The sequence below is a fragment of the Rutidosis leptorrhynchoides genome, chromosome 2 (genome assembly GCF_046630445.1).
Source record: "Rutidosis leptorrhynchoides isolate AG116_Rl617_1_P2 chromosome 2, CSIRO_AGI_Rlap_v1, whole genome shotgun sequence".
NCBI classification, from domain to species: domain Eukaryota; kingdom Viridiplantae; phylum Streptophyta; class Magnoliopsida; order Asterales; family Asteraceae; genus Rutidosis; species Rutidosis leptorrhynchoides.
The window spans coordinates 363,419,377-363,435,555 of record NC_092334.1 but is presented as its reverse complement, the minus strand read 5'-3'; the positions used below and the strand labels follow the sequence as shown (position 1 = coordinate 363,435,555).

The following is a 16,179-nucleotide window of genomic DNA, read 5'->3' as shown; positions in this document are numbered from 1 at the left end:
AATGGGACCAAATGTTGATGACTTCGTCCAGGTGGATTAGGACGGGGTCGTTAAAGGAACCCTAGGATGAGAGAAAATATAACGGAAAGGAAAAAAACATCACTTGTGTTCCATTCCTAAAGTATTGTTATTATGGTTAATCTGGAATTGTCGTAACAAATTAATCCATGGGGTTATTGTAACAAATTAATCCATGGGGATTCCTAGAACAATGTGGCTCAATACATAATCAAAACATTTTATCATCTATGAGAACAAATAACACGAGTTTATTAGTATTCTAAGACACCAGCATGCTGACTCTTATTAAAATTTCTTCTGATTGGGTTGCGAAGCGTTGCAAGAAGAGAAAGATCGAATGGCACGATTGGTTACATAATCCACGATCTTTACTTGTATAATATTTGTATTTAGTGCGTTTTTTTATTTGTATTTATTTTTGTGCAGGATTCTAGCTTGACATCTCTACGGTCGTGCGTTGTAATCTTGTTGTAACTTGCGATTTTCTCGATTTATATAATATTCTGCTTTTCAAAAAAAAAAAAAAAAACTCTTCTTTATTTAATAGAAAAATCACACATTTAAAATTTTTAAATTTGGAATGAGATTCTCCCGAGTTATTATAATATAATTTAATTTAAATTTAATTAATTAATTCAAATTTAATTGATCAAGTAGCAACTAAATACGTAGTAAAATAACTAAAGTTCACCATAATAGCCCCCTACATTTATTTATTCTTAACCAAAAAATATAATTTCACATGTGAAGTAATTGTCTTAGTTGAAGGATTATATAATCTTTTAACTTGCTTTACCTATTACCTATTTAGATAACGGACTATATTTATAAAAAAGCTACAACTTGTGGGCCTAAAGTAGGAAAATACATTTTAGTGGCACCAAAATCAACAAATTCACTAAAAATCATTCTAATTTTTTTAGGGTTTATGTAAACCCTCCCCTGTTCATCCCTTCCATCTGCCAAATCTTTCACCAAGTAGGTAAGTTGCTTCTCAATATTCACATATCATTTGTTCTAAAGCTTATTCATTGATTAATTTCTTCAATTATGTAGATTAAGTGGAGAAATAAAGAATATTGTAGTGTTACTGTTAGTGTTGATTCATATGGAGATTAATGTTAAGAATATTGCGTTCGACCTCGATTTTCATCCTTCGAGTCAGTTAGTTGCTGCAGGTTTAATCACCGGAAATCTTTTTGTGTAAGTGTTCCTTATTTATGTTTAATTGTTTGTTAATTATCTATCTATCTATAGTTTCTATTAAAATGCTATAATGATAATGTCATAAATGAGACTATTACCTTCTATAAAAAAATTAAAAAATAAAAGAAAAAAATCTAAGCATGGTGGGGTATGTCATTAATCTAAATAATTTTAAATTAAAATTAAATTATTTTAAATTGAGTATGAGAAGGTATAAAAGTTAGTCAGAAGTAAACTAATTCTATATTTATATTTTATTTTACATTTTTAAAATAAAATTACAACCAATATTATCTCTTATGATTGGATGTGGATTGTTTAATATGCATTTTTAGGTGTTTGATGAAATGTTCGGCTGACGAGTTTCTTAGTCGGACTCTGTAGTTCCACGGGTCATTAAACTAAATGACTTTAGCATTTACGTTCACTTAATACCTAAAACATATTATTAAACTGTTTCGTTTAAACAACCCGTGGTTCCACGGGTCATTTCACTAGTTTATTTTTCTATTTTGCATAAAATAAATGTGAAAGTACTAAGTTGTTGAATGTTAATACGTTACAGATATCGATATTCTGAAAATTCGGAGCCGCAAAGGTCAGTAAATGATTCCTTGTCACGATTATAGATGGTGAAATTGTTGGTTCTCATTTAAATGGTTGGTTGTACCAACAATTAAATAGCCACATCTAAAATTCTTTTGAAAAATGTGTGTAATTGTAATTTGTGAATTGTATTGATGAAAATAAGGCTGTAAGTTTGCAAACTTTAATAATATGCATCTGTGTGAAATGATTTAATGGGGTGTTTAGATGTACGAATACATGATAAACTGTTTATGTCTATAATTGTATTGATAAAATTAAGACCCGATTTTGTGACGTTAGATAATTATCAGACGTCTAATAGATTTTGATAAACCCTCTCTATAATGATTTTTCTGTTTCTAAATAATCGATTTATTTGCACATCCCAACACAGCCATAGTTAACGAGTGTCTGGTGCAGTGAAATTTGAGGTTTGGATGGGGAATCAAGTTTCATTGACTTCAGAATTTAAAATTCCGTTTCAGTTTAAATTTAAGACTCATGCGTTGAAGTTGAGAATTTTTCACTTGTCCTAATGTTGGTCTCTAATTCTAAGTATTATTCATCGCGAAATCATATTAGTTAAAGCCTAAAGCTATTTTCATGAGGCGTTTTTCATGCTATGGTTATATTAAAAGAAACAAGTGATTAAACTTACCAAGGTTGTAAAACTCGCGACTCGGGGGAGAACTCGGATGTTGACTTTCGTTGACCTTTTAGTTTTTTAGTACATTTTATATATATTTAAGTTTATAATATTATTTATTAGCTTATAGAGCTCATATATGTTATTCTTATCCCATTTATTTATATTTTTAACTCTTTCTTTCTTAACATTTGTTTCGTTAACTCAAATTCCGGCAAATAACTTCCAGTTTCATCCATCAAAATTCATTTTCTAGCCCCCAAGAATATCAAAAAGGTGAGAAACAAAAAAAAGTTGTAAATTTTGCAGGTCTGACCGGCGTTGACTGAGTTGACCAATGTTGACCGAGTTTTGACCGAGTTTGTGGCCGATTTCTCGTTTCCTCCGATCTGACGATTTCTCCCCGAGTACTTGGCCGAGTCGGCCGAGTTTTGCAACACTGAAACTTACCAATGAGCTTGTAGCTCAATGGTACCCAATGCTTATGATCCCTGGGCCCACATGTGTGTGGCTTGAATCAGAGGTGCAGGTTGGAACCCGTTCCTTCACATTGTGGGTATCAGGTATTTTAAAGGCACAGGTCCCTTTCAGGGTGGGATTGTTGGTTGCCATAGGCAAACAGGGTTAAGGTGTCCCCGCCAAAATACATTTTTTCTGAATCAAAGTGATTAAACTCAAAGATTTCATATTAATCTTCATAAAATTAGTTGCTCTTACATTCTGGTTTTCTATGATAATCTATTATTTTAGGGTTTTGAAGGTTCGTGCACACAGTGAATCTTGTAGAGCTGTTAGATTCATCAACGAAGGCCGTGGTAATGCATAACACTGGATATATACCATAAACTCATGAATACCTTGTACGCTATCTTCTCATAAAATGAGCTTATGTAAACATGTTTGTGGATATGTGCTTGGCATCAGTAATCCTTACAGGTTCTCCAGACTGTTCAATTCTGGCTACTGATATCGAAACGGGATCTCCTGTTGCTCGTCTTGAAAACTCTCATGAGTACGTCTCCTTTTTTTCTACTAGAGGCGGATAATGTTTTTGTTATTACTAAGAATCATTGTTAAACAATTATCTTCTTTGCAGGAAAGCTGTTAATCGGTTGGTTAATCTAACAGAATCAACAATAGCTTCTGGAGGTGACGATGGGTGTATAAAGGTATTTTTCTAACTTTCCTCCTGCATTAAATGGTTGAGATTTAAGATTATCAAACGAGATGCTGCGATTATCACCCATTTACTTAAAAGGAGTTTGATATAGGTTATGTATTATCTCAAAAAATGGGTCAATCAACATTTTTAGCCAAAACTGGAAAAGGTCAAACAAGTTGAAAGTTACCAAGCCCTATTTTAATTGCATGCAACCTCCTAAATGTTCTATTTGAATGTTTTTATTTATCGTTTGAAATATTACCGTTTTTATAATCAGAATTAACATGGTAAGTATCTATAAAAAATCTAACAGGTGGACAAATGCTAGCAGTTCAATACAATCTGACTACACTGTCTTACCAATAGTAGAAAAAAACTGTATAAACGCCAACCTGTCTTTGACTTGTACTAGAACTTATTATGTCCATTCGCCAACTTGTTTTGATCCGCCTATAGTGCTATCTTCTAATCAGACCATCCTGAGTGGTGTTGCTCAAGTTTGGGTTTATTTTATATAAACTTGACTATTAAATATGAGACCATAAAATTCATCTTGTCAATCAACTTGTATGCCATATTTGTGTTGTGTAGGTATGGGATACAAGACAACAGACCTGCTGCAATTCATTTCAAGTTCATGAAGATTATATCACCGATATGACCTTCGAGCCTGATTCCATGAAACTTTTAGGAACAAGGTAGAAAATTTCCCTTCTTCTTTTGATGAAGATCTATTAAAGAATGAAGCTTTTTCTGTTACAAAAGAAGAGTGTACCGATATTGCAATTTTGACCTTGAATCTGACCCAAGTATCTTCAGTTTAATGCTCCTACTTATCACCTTTTTATGCTGTGAAACTTTTTTTTAGTTACTCACTAGAAGCAACACACTTCTATCATATTTAACCTTTCAACGTTTAAAGTAAAGGTGTCATACAAATTGGTTTACTTGGGGTATTTTTTAAATATAACTAGTAAAATGGGAACTGATAATAACATAGTATATAGGAAATAGGCTAAACTGTTTAAAGTTGTTTGAAGTGTAATATTTGGTACAGTTTATTATGGTATAGTGTTGGGTAGAATGTACTTACTTTGTTGATCAGTTGTTAGATTTTAAACTGTCATATCTCTTTTTTCTTCATTTTTTGGAAGTGCACAATATTTGCCATCTTATAATTCATTTTATTTTCATTTAAATTATGAAGTGGAGATGGCACTCTATCTGTTAGTAATCTGCGAAGTAACAAGGTGTGTATCTCTTTCTTTGGGATTTTTGTGTAAAATCATCATTTTTTTAATGGATACATATCTAATCTCGCTTATAATTGTAGGTTCAAACCCGTTCTGAGTTTTCGGAAGATGAGCCATTATCAATAGTCATTATGAAGGTATGAACGTGTTTCATGTCATACTATTATCAGAATTTCTTGTTTACTTATACTCTGGTTTTGGTACTCAGAATGGTCGAAAAGTTATTTGTGGAACCGAAAGTGGAACCCTTTTATTATACTCCTGGGGTTTTTTCAAGGATTGCAGGTAAATGTTAATATTTTTATATTTTATTTTAATATTTTAATAATTGCAAAATTATTTTGAGATATGAAGTTTTGCTGCACTATTAAAATTTTTATTGGTGGGAAGTGTCTCTTATTGTCTTATCAATCTGTTCTGTATTTTTAGTGACCGCTTTACAGCTCTCTCTCCAAATCCAGTGAATGCGTTGTTAAAGGTGGGTTTTCAGTTTTTAAAGTTATATCTGCTCAATCTACTATGTCTTTCAGTTTTTAAAGTTGTATCTGTAATTTTTAACATAGCTTATAATTTTAAGTGAATTATTTGCGTATCTCCATATTTTTTAGCTTGATGAAGACAGAGTTATTGCTGGAACTGAAAATGGTCTCATCAGGTAAGAAGGCTTTTGTAATTTTGTTGTGTAATCAAGTTGTGTGTTTCAAGCTCCTATTTGTATTTTGTTTAGTTTGGTAGGTATACTACCGAACAGAGTAATTCAGCCAATTGCAGAGCACTCAGAGTATCCTGTTGAGCGTCTTGGTATGCCTCATTTATAATTTGGATATGTTGTATATATAATATATAAATATTAATATGTATGTGCGCTAGATGAGACAGTTTCAACTCATTATATAGATGTTGGTCAGTTTAGGTTATATGTTATTGCTCACAAAAATTCAGGTAAAAAAGAATTGGGTCAGACAGGTAATAAATAAGAGATGTAGCTACAAAAACAAATCGGCAATATTGCCTAAAAAGTGTCATAATATAGAGTTTACATTACAACTTTATTTTGTGTTTTTGTATTTATTATTTTGATTATTCATGAAGTAAAGAAAAGTTTTAGAAAAAAATGTTGGTGGTTTAACCTGACGCACCTGTTTGGACCAACCATATGGTCTACCCGTTTTCCCCCTCTTATCTGATATGCCTATTTTGCCACTCTTGTTCTATGTAGCATAATAAATACGACAGACAATGTGCAATTATATGAATGAACCTTGTCATATCAGGGATTTAAATGCTAGTCATTATCCAATGGTACTGGAACCTTGTAAATATTGCATTTTCAACCCAATATATGAATATGGTGGGCCATCTGGGTTGTATATGTTTTTTAACAGGTCAAATGAGTAAAATTAAGATGGTTGGTTGAAAATGAAATGGCTCAAATGAATTGACCTGGTGGAATGGGTCAAAATTTCTCCAATGTGTATTGAAATTCTCACAACATTCTAAATCACTTTAGTTAGACGGAAATACGTAGCTAGTTTGATCATGATATAGTTCTTATCTTATATGCTATACATTACCTGATTACAGACTTGAAAGCATGTTGGTGGGTCCACCCCATCCCGTTTCGACCAGCCTGTCTGACGCACCTCTTTTGGTGTCTCTAGATTCTTAAATAACGTCATCGTTTCAATGTCTCTAACACATGCTTTCTGTCTGTAGCACTTTCTCACGATAGAAAGTTTCTTGGAAGCATATCACACGATTCAATATTGAAGGTGCGTAATTAGTTTTCCTATGCTCGTTTTTATTGCATAATAACTGACAAACTGTCGCCATCTTCATGTGTAGCTATGGGATATAGATAGTCTACTGCAAGATTCTGGAAAAACAGTAAAGGGTAAATCAGCTGCTGAAAGTGATGATGATGATGATGAGATGGATATGGATACTGATGATGCTCCTCCTCAAAAACCATCTAAAGGTAGTGTCTTTATCAATAACATTATTAATTTATAACAATATGTATCGATTGTCAATACTTTAATCTTTATTGAGCAATTGTAAATATTCTGTAAACAAGAATTATAAGATATTGCGTTGAACAAGTGATAGAGAAAAATAGGTATCGACTTTGAAAATACCAAATTTGTCTTACCTGATCATATTATAAAACGTATCTGCATGCATTCCGTTTATGCACTCATGTATATCTAACATTGAGTTATTTTTATGCTTTACCCTGTAGGTACAAAGAGGAAAAACAATGGAGTAGCTAAAGGTCTTGATAACTCAAGTAACTTCTTTGCAGATCTGTAGTTTATGCTCATGGTAAGTTGGATGATTGGATCATGTAACCTTGCGAAAAGGCACTCAACGTTTTTTAAAAGGGGAATACAGTTGCCTTTTCTTTTGTCAAAAAATTGCGATGCCGGGATTTGTACTCGATTCTTTGAAGTTTCTTTCTGAGTTGCATCATCGGAAACTTGTTCTAATAGTCTCTGTTTGTTTGTTATTCGTGGTACTTTAAACGATGGAAAGAATGACGGTTGTGTACGGGTTGGTAATGGTAAAATAGATGTTACCAATTCGACGATGCTGAGTGGATCACAGAATAAAAATCAAAATCTCAATTTGGAGAATTGTTCCTCAAAATCGCAGCCTAACCTTCACCATGCAAATATTGAAGATTGAAAAGAATAAATCCAAAATTCTCTTGTTTGAACCTAAAGCTAATTCAAATATATTTCACTATAGTTCGTTTCGATAATAATTCATGATCACAACACACTTTTTTAACATATTACATTTGGCACACAATCGTGATGAATTATACGCTAAGACTAAACTAATTGACGGTTGAAAGAAGGATACGGAGTAAATTTAATAAATAAAACCTATTATTACCCTAACTAATATTTGAGAGAGAACTAATAAAAATAAGTGATGACAAATGGCCTGGTATAACCCGCACCCCGAAATTTCAAATTGCGAGCAGCTGTATGGTGTGGCCGACGCTCTTTTGCGCTTTGACATGTAGCCGGCGGCTGTTTGAATCCCTCAAAAATTCCTCAAATTCTCTAGAAACTTTTCGTGTCGGAGGCTATTCATTTAGCATCTGTTATCATGATCTTCATACGAAACCAGAAATTCATCATTTTAGCCAGCGGCTCTTCATTTAGCTGGGGTTCTTTTTACATGCTAGTCGTTGGTTAATGATTAGGCGGCGGCTATTCTGCCAGATCAGCAACTCGAATTTACTTCTCTTCATGCGTCCTCTATCCTTCGACTTTTGATCATTTGAGCACAAAAACCCATTACCTACAAACATATATGAACCATTCCAAGCACATAATACGTTAAATGTTCATGGAAATGCCATATAATTTAGCTTAAATGGGCAAGATATCACCTTAAAATGGTTTTTAAAACATGTATAAAATAGGCGATATCACCACTGGTTCCACTTTAAAACTACCTGCTACGTAAGTAGTAGTAGTCAAAGGTGATTGACCTTAGACCACCTCATAAGGTAAGGTCTTGTTTGAATTGCCATATGAAAACTGGTATTGTACCAATACTCGGCCAAAGATAACCACTTTTTGGAACAACAAACATACACACTTTTTTTTGTCCACAACGGGACTCGAACTCATAACCTCAAGGTTGATGCCCTTGATACCGCTAGGCCAGAAGCCCTTTGGTCCAAAGGAAACCACTTGACCATTTCTTTTGGTTTATCTCCCCATATACATCTTAAGTAACACTCAATGCTCCTATTGACAACTTCAGTTTGACCATCCATTTGTTGGTGGTACGCGGTTGATAAATGTAAATTGACGTTGAGTATCTTGAAGAACTCCTTCCAAAAATTGCTTGTGAAAATTTAATCCCGATCACTCACAATTACTTTAGGTAACCCGTGTAACTTGTACACATTTTCCTCACGGGCTATGAAATATTTATTTGACAGTTTTTTTTTTTTTTTTTTTTTTTTTTTTTGTTGTAAAATTTACTTAACTATTCGAAAATTGTTTTATTATCAAATAATTATTCAAAATTTTGGGACCTTTCAAATTTTTGGGTCCTGAGCGGTTGTCCATGTTGCCCATGCGCGAAAACGCCTCTGCCTGGATACATGACCAGATCCGATTTACACCATTGGCATACTAAACAAAATCGAACATAGTGTTTAACATCTTTGCACATTTCACTCCAATACAAACATGCTTTCAACTTCGTAACAGTACCATGTATTCTTGAATGGCCACATATAGTATCATTGTGAAAATGTTGTAATAGAAAAGTTCTCAATTCATATGTTGTAATAGAAAACATTGTGAAAACATGCTTTTCTATTACATATGTTGTAATAGAAAAGTCCCCGCAGCTTTGGCTCAGTGGACATGTGGTGGTGCCTAGCACCCCCGCCGGGCTAGAGGTCTCAGGTTCGAGCCTCGTCACCTACAAAAGATATTATTTGAAAGAAATTCCTTGAGGGTGGCCCAAGGGGAAGGTTTTACCGACCTGCTCCGGGACTAAGGTCCGGCCCGCCTGCCCCGTATGGGATGGTTTAAGGGTCGGATCCCCTGAGTGTGGTTCGGGTTTCCTGCCCGAACGCGTGTGTGTGTGCAAATGATGACTAGGCTTCGGTCCGGACTGATGCAAGCTTGCCGTTCAAAAAAAAAAAAAAAAAAAAAAGTTCTCAATTCTGGTTTCATACTAATAACAATCATCTGTTTGCGATATAAATTTCCATCAACCATGGCATAATGTTTAGTACTCTTCTCCACATTGTTTAGCATCAGAATTAACTGTTGCAAATCTATATCTCCAACTACACTTTGATTGATCCGATCGTGTCAAAATTGGTTTCAATGGTTGATTCTCACTCCAACCCAGGTTCAATTCTCACTCCAATCAGGGAGTTTTCAACCTTTGATCGTACTGCCAACATCAATGCGATTTAGAAATGTTTCTGGGAGTTTTCCCAACCTTCGATGGTACTGCCAACATCGTCACTGCGAATTGGGTATCCTCCTAACGCGTGTGTGGGTGACAAAAGAGAACATTCGATGTCGATATCGCCGTTAAAATAAAAACACGTGAATTTTCGACAACTGACCCATATCTTGACCAAATATCCAACACATCCGAAACTCTGGGACTGACCCACCCATTACGCCACCTCGACGCTGATAGACGAATAAAAAAAATACTCCGTATGTTGCAAGTGAAGTTGCAAATAGCTAGAAACAGAATCTTGTATACAAAATATGTCAAATTTTTCTAAGTTTGTACAAACTGGTATACAACTGATTACACCTATTTGAGCAACTTTTGATTTCTATTTCAGAGTTGCACACCTATTTGAGCAACTTTTGATTTCTATTTCAGAGTTGCTGCTTACAGTGGGAGAACAATTTCCCAACTTCATTCAAACCAGAAATGTAACCCTGTGATCAAGTCACATAATTCTTAACTGAAGATCGGGATAACCGGCTCTTGCTTTGTGATTCTCAAATAGATCTTTAATTGCGTCCACATACTCCCTGTGTACTTCCGTAACCTGCAGTCAAATTTCATAATGAGATTTAAAAATCAACTACAAACTATACAACTTTTCTCCCATATTTGTTTCGTGAGTTGGACCAGTAATCACTTTTTTAGAAACAATGCTTCAATTCGAAATGTACCTTTCTGTATTTTGAAGAAACTGTAATTCAATTTCTGTCTATAACAAGGAGAAAACTAAAGGGACATATGAATAACCATCACCCTAAAAATAATAATTAACCGCTATATACAACACTTTCTAGCGTGTTAATGACAACACTAAGGGTTGTCGTTATAAGAATCCTAAAAGAAACGCGTTAAAGCTAGTTTTAACTATGGTACCTCTTCCATGGTAGGCGTTCTATTTTCCTTAAAATATATCGGTTTACCAACCACCACATGCATCGGTTGGCGGTAGGGTATAGGAGACCTGCAATAAATAAAATAACCATCAAACCATTTAGTAAAAATGCAGATTATGCACTTCCTGAATTTACCAAATAGTAAAATCATATAAACTGCACATACCCTAATATACCCCAGAACATAACTGGAGTGAACTTTATAGCCCGAGAGAACTTTAAGAACAATTTCCCACGTGGCTTCCACCACTTGTAAACATATGACTTCAGCATGAAACATATTTGGTTCAGTCATATAATAATAAGACAATGCATTTAAGAGGAGTTCATAAAAAGATCAAATGAACGTAAATGATACCTGACCGAAGCCAAAAACTGGAACCAAAGGGCTGTTAGTCTCCATTGCAAGGCGTACGAATCCTTTTCTTGCTTTCAGAAAGGCAATCTATTGTGAATTATCATGTCAGATCACCTCAAAGTACAATTAATCCACCATTTAAGAATATGCTAAAAGAAGAATATGCATCCACATCGACACAATATTACATAATATTTCACTAAGTTTAAGTGCATCGAAATGTATCGAACTAAGGTCTGACATACATTGTGTATATCGAATAATTTGGACTTTCATTGTGTGTAATGAATTTTCAATTTATTACTGTTTTATGTATTTTGGTGACGTGACAACTTATAAGGATGCCACATGACACTTTATATGATGAAACACCGGTAGAAGTACAATAAATTACATACAATAATGAGAAATAACAAATTCATTAGTCATTACACAATGGAGGTTCGAATATTTCGTGACACAACTATGAATGCGAAATTTTAATTTGATACATTATGGTGAACTTAACCCTATTTCACTATTAGCCAAGTCTCTTTACTATCCACCCGTATGATAAATTTACTGAATTGTGTAAATTCATATCAGTAACAAACCGTCTTATATGATATCAAGACAATGGGCTAGTAGGCCATTTCAGCGCAACAATATACCAAAAAAAAAAAAAAAGAAAAAAAGAAAAGAAACCCTAATAATAATAAAAGAACAAGTCCTTCAACTTTAGAGGAACATCTCTAATAGGAAACCGTTACAATAGAATAGAGGGAATATGATTTCGCTTCGACGGTTGAAATTTCATAACATGTTTAGCTAAGATCCTTGCTAAAAAAATCGAAGACTAACTATTTTTTAGGATTTTTCTAACGACGACCCTTAGGACTGTCGTTAAGGTGCTTAAAAACTTGTACGTAGTGGTTATGTTGACATTTAGACGGCGATTATTTAAAATTTACAAGTATTTTAAGCATCTTAACGACAACCTTAAGGCAGCTGTTAGAAATTATTTATTTTAAATCACACAATGTTAAATTCACTAATCATGTCTCTTCAAATTAAGTATGTTCAAACACTAACTAATCTTGAGAGTTGTACCTCGGAATCATGCTCCATGTAAAATGTCTCCTGAACTCCACCTGGTACAACTATGCAGCTATAACCTGATTTTAGAAGAGACGAGAAATTTTTCCTTGTTGCTGGTGTTAGTCCAAGCCATGTCCATATATGTCTCATAAACGGTGTATAGAATACCTGTGTTGACGTTTATTCTGGATATTAGACATATCATATTCGATCAAAATCATAATATTTGGAACTTGTAAAGCATTAGGGTTATCGGATCTTACAGCAGTACTTGCAAGGACCTTTATTTTAGGAAGAGGCATAAAACCTGTAAGATCTGCCAGTGCAACAACTCCAATTGGCCAAACTGAATGGGGTTCATAACCAAAAACTGCGTGCAGCATGGCATAAATAGTTATACTTAAAATTAACATAATAAATGTTTAATAGAGTAAGAATAAAACTAAGAAAGTATGGTAGCCAAAGTAGAATATTAAAAAAATGCAGAGTCGGGAACATAATGTACTCAATTACCATAAGCCTGATCGGGCTTGAAGGCTTTATAATCCTCTACGTATAAAGTAACAGGGAAAAAACCTACAGCATGCTTGCATATATACCTGAAAAGTAGAAAGATTTTTAATTAACGTTTTATACTTGGATAAAACTATTAATAAGTATCAGATTTCTTTGCTAAATTGTACTAGTACATCAAAACAGTGATGGATTGGAAACAGCCAGGGAGTAATTTTGCTGGACTGCGTATATCAAAGTATGGGGTCGGATTACTCGCCCTCCCAGGTAGCCCGAACAGGGAAAACCTTCTACCTTTTAAAAAAAAAAAAAACGCCAATCAAGCATTAGGCTAGTGTAGACTCATATTTTTGGAAATCTGGCACTTCAGTTCAGTTATACATTTAAAGTTAGAGAACTGCCTTTTTGGTGCTATGAGTAATAATGAAACTACTTAAAAAAGGTAGATTCTGTCATTTACTCTAAATTTAATTTCTATTGTCTATGTCAGTCAACCTAAGGTCCTAACCTCACAAATGAGTGTAAATGAGTCGAGTTACTTGTGAGCTACTCAAACTCGATTCATTAAAAATACAATTCGAGCCTAATACATTAGGCTCGAAACCAGCCAAGCTCTTTAAATTTTAAATGAGCCCACTCGAGCTCGTCTCGTCTCGTCTCGTTTACAACGACTCAAACTGAGCAACCAAATTCATGATTCCGATATTAAAAAAAAAAAACGTTGATAACCAGCAACGATGGGGATATGCATTAAAACGAGGTTCATGATTACAATAATTTGAACTGGTTTAGTTTGTAAAACGATCAAAACGCGGTCCCATTTAGAGCAAAATTTTGTGGCTTAAAGCAACAAACGGAACCAAGATCTTGCTTAAATTAGTTCATTTGGAATCCATCCAGTAGTTATGCAGCATATATAACACAGCAATTCACATTTACAAAACATAAAAAATAAATAAATTAATTAATTAATTACAAAGTATTAACCTGCCTAAAGCTCTTCCCCATCTACTCCTCTCATTAATCGGGATCACAATTAAAATCACAAGCATACCAAAAGCCCTAAAAACAAATATTTAAAATCAACAAACACAAAAAATTATAATTAAACAAATAATAAAAATATAAAATATAACAATAAAATGACTTACAGAAAGAATTTATGAAGAGGAAGGAAAAAGAAAGAAGCGAGAATGATGGCAACGTTAAGGTGTACGGAACCGAGCCAAATAATCATTGCAATTGCTGTGTGAATAAGTGGTTGTGATTTTCCGGTGAACTCCACCGGCTTTGATTTCTCAGTCATCTTCTTCGGTGTTTTTGGTTGTGGTTGGGGTTGGATTCCGTTGGTCTCCGGTAGTGGCGTGGTCATCAGATGAGAGTACGAAACGCTTTTTGAGTTGTACAAAAGTGTAAAAGTCAAAAGTTTTATTGACTTTTATTAATGTAGCACAAATATAAGGCTTGCAAACTACTATCACCAAGTGTGCACCTTTGTTTTCGTGTTGCTATTTGTTTCCGTTTCTTTATTTTTCTTTATTTATACAAGAAGATCGGTGATATATCATAGTAAAATTTTACTCAGCCTGTCTAAATTTAAATTTTTTTAGACCAAAAAATATATTATTAATAAATATCATTATTACATTATATTTTTATTTTATTTTATTAGTTTATATAATTTAGTATTATATATATTTTTGTATTACATTTATAAAATAAAATTACAAATGGTCTTTACCTTCTTATTTTTTTATGTAGGAAAACAGAAATTAATTTGACACATTTCTTAAAAAGGATACCGAATAATAAATTTAGACGAAATAAGTATTACTCCCTTCTTTCAAATTTAACAATCTAATTTTTTCGGATTATCGCAAATAATAGTCTATTTCTATAAATAGATAAATATTATGAATAAAGTTTTTTTATATATAATTACAATATACATGTAAAATAAAAAGTTAAATAAATAGTAATAAGAAACTGTAAGATAAAAAAATATAACATGATAACGATATTTCTTAACTATATATATTTTTATGTGAGAACGGGTAACAAACAAAGTATTTATCTATTATTATATTTAATTAGTTATTGAATATTGTGAGTCACACTGTGTTTCTAAACCACTATACCTACTTACCAATCACGCTCTTTCTACTTTATCATTCTTAAAACATTTGTAATGGTAAAGGTGTGATGAGACGTGATATAATATTTGTTGGGAAATAGTATTGAAGTGGTAAATGTGATGTGATGGAGTTTGTAATGGTACTAGGTAATAATTGAATGATAGAACAATAGATCCCACCTTTTTATTATTTTTTCATTTTTGTTTGAGTTTTTTTACTTGCTTCATTTTTTTATTAATTTTTTACTTGCTTCATTTTTTTATTAAAAAATACACATATAATAGTTTAAATTAATAAAACACACACTTAAATTAATAAAAAAAAACGATTACAATTATTAAAAGTCCTAAATAAATGAAAAATTACAATAATTATAAAATCCTTATACGATTATTTTATTAAACTCCTAGAAATTTCTTCGGTCGAAGTCCACAGTTTTTTAAGATGTGGCTCTTTTGCAACATCTTTTTCTTTTCTTCTTTGACTCGTCCGAACCCGTACTTGTGGTGGATGCGGATCACCACAAAGTTCTTTTACTTCTTCGTTATTTAGAGGTGTGAAAGTTTGTTGTGGTTGTGCCATGGTTGCGTACATGGATTCTGAAATGGCATAACGCCCGGTTGCGAATATTGTTAGAATTGTGATGGGTATTGTTTTTGAAATGATTTTCGAAATTGTTGTTGATGTAGAAACTGTGAAAAAACCCGCTGCATTATTGAAATGTTGAAGAAGATTTCATTGCGGGACATTGTCAGATGGTCGATTACCCGAACATTTTGCGGGAAATTTGAGCTCGAACCAGGCAAATTTGGTGACCCGAAATTGTAGAGATTACCGGAACTGGCCTCATTAGGATCGAGATTTTGATTTTGTTGGACATGATTATGAGACAAGAAATATTATGTAGAGAAAATGATAAAGAAAATGATAGAAATGTGAGTGTTTTGTGAAAAAAAAAAAGGGAAGAAGTGTATTGTATTTATAGAGATATAAAAAATTATTAATTATAAAATTTATTACATTTAAAATGAGATGCAACAGATAGATTTTTGAGGATGACAACGGTCCATTTTGCTGCAACCAATCAGAATCGATCACAAATAGAACACGCCTCCGTGATCGGACCATCGCGCCACTGCAATTCTCCACCCATCACGCCGCACTACGACGCGATGGTGGCGTGATGGACCGGATTTTGGTGTCATGGTGTTGCGTTAGGAACGGTCTTATTACTTCTTACTCACGTATTTTTTGTTAACTTTAATTGTTTATTTTTATAAATAAATCAAAATAAAAAAGTGAAGTTTA

General features: G+C 33.4%; 2 protein-coding genes across 4 annotated transcripts; one reads left to right on the top strand and one right to left on the bottom strand.

The window, feature by feature from the left end:
- Positions 1 to 901: 901 nt before the first annotated feature.
- LOC139892015 (WD repeat-containing protein 55-like) lies at positions 902 to 7,364 on the top strand. 2 transcript variants are annotated; one of them, XM_071875044.1, is made up of 16 exons: positions 902 to 999; positions 1,078 to 1,224; positions 1,793 to 1,825; positions 3,212 to 3,276; positions 3,386 to 3,473; positions 3,558 to 3,630; positions 4,215 to 4,321; positions 4,831 to 4,873; positions 4,957 to 5,013; positions 5,085 to 5,161; positions 5,306 to 5,354; positions 5,485 to 5,531; positions 5,604 to 5,677; positions 6,593 to 6,648; positions 6,722 to 6,854; positions 7,119 to 7,364. In XM_071875044.1, the coding sequence occupies exons 2-16, from the start codon at positions 1,130 to 1,132 to the stop codon at positions 7,187 to 7,189; spliced, it is 1,068 nt and encodes a 355-aa protein (XP_071731145.1). In that variant the 5' UTR covers positions 902 to 999; positions 1,078 to 1,129; the 3' UTR covers positions 7,190 to 7,364. The 2 variants fall into 2 exon arrangements, with proteins under 2 accessions (XP_071731145.1, XP_071731144.1); XM_071875043.1 differs by having other exon boundaries at positions 934 to 1,003.
- A 2,733-nt stretch (positions 7,365 to 10,097) lies between these two features.
- Positions 10,098 to 14,234, bottom strand: LOC139892014 (diacylglycerol O-acyltransferase 2D-like). 2 transcript variants are annotated; one of them, XR_011773954.1, is made up of 10 exons: positions 13,888 to 14,234; positions 13,724 to 13,798; positions 12,737 to 12,822; positions 12,487 to 12,593; positions 12,236 to 12,391; positions 11,147 to 11,233; positions 10,955 to 11,052; positions 10,769 to 10,856; positions 10,237 to 10,439; positions 10,098 to 10,195 (listed from the first exon to the last, which is right to left on the bottom strand). XR_011773954.1 is itself a non-coding variant. In XM_071875042.1 (9 exons), the coding sequence occupies exons 1-9, from the start codon at positions 14,106 to 14,108 to the stop codon at positions 10,338 to 10,340; spliced, it is 1,020 nt and encodes a 339-aa protein (XP_071731143.1). In that variant the 5' UTR covers positions 14,109 to 14,234; the 3' UTR covers positions 10,098 to 10,337. The 2 variants fall into 2 exon arrangements, 1 of the variants encoding a protein (XP_071731143.1); XM_071875042.1 differs by having other exon boundaries at positions 10,098 to 10,439.
- Between the last annotated feature and the right edge of the window lie 1,945 nt (positions 14,235 to 16,179).

What these genes read in the sequence shown, in the direction of transcription:
- LOC139892015 (XM_071875044.1), top strand. Translation starts at nt 1,130, where the DNA reads ATGGAGATTAATGTTAAGAATATTGCGTTCGACCTCGATTTTCATCCT. An exon ending in GAAAATTCGGAGCCGCAAAG is followed by an intron (nt 1,826 to 3,211) that starts GTCAGTAAATGA and finishes CTATTATTTTAG; the next exon opens with GGTTTTGAAGGTTCGTGCAC. An exon ending in CAGTGAATGCGTTGTTAAAG is followed by an intron (nt 5,355 to 5,484) that starts GTGGGTTTTCAG and finishes CATATTTTTTAG; the next exon opens with CTTGATGAAGACAGAGTTAT.
- LOC139892014 (XM_071875042.1), bottom strand. Translation starts at nt 14,108, where the DNA reads ATGACCACGCCACTACCGGAGACCAACGGAATCCAACCCCAACCACAA. An exon ending in TGGGGAAGAGCTTTAGGCAG is followed by an intron (nt 12,823 to 13,723) that starts GTTAATACTTTG and finishes TCTACTTTTCAG; the next exon opens with GTATATATGCAAGCATGCTG. An exon ending in CAGTTTTTGGCTTCGGTCAG is followed by an intron (nt 11,053 to 11,146) that starts GTATCATTTACG and finishes TTCATGCTGAAG; the next exon opens with TCATATGTTTACAAGTGGTG.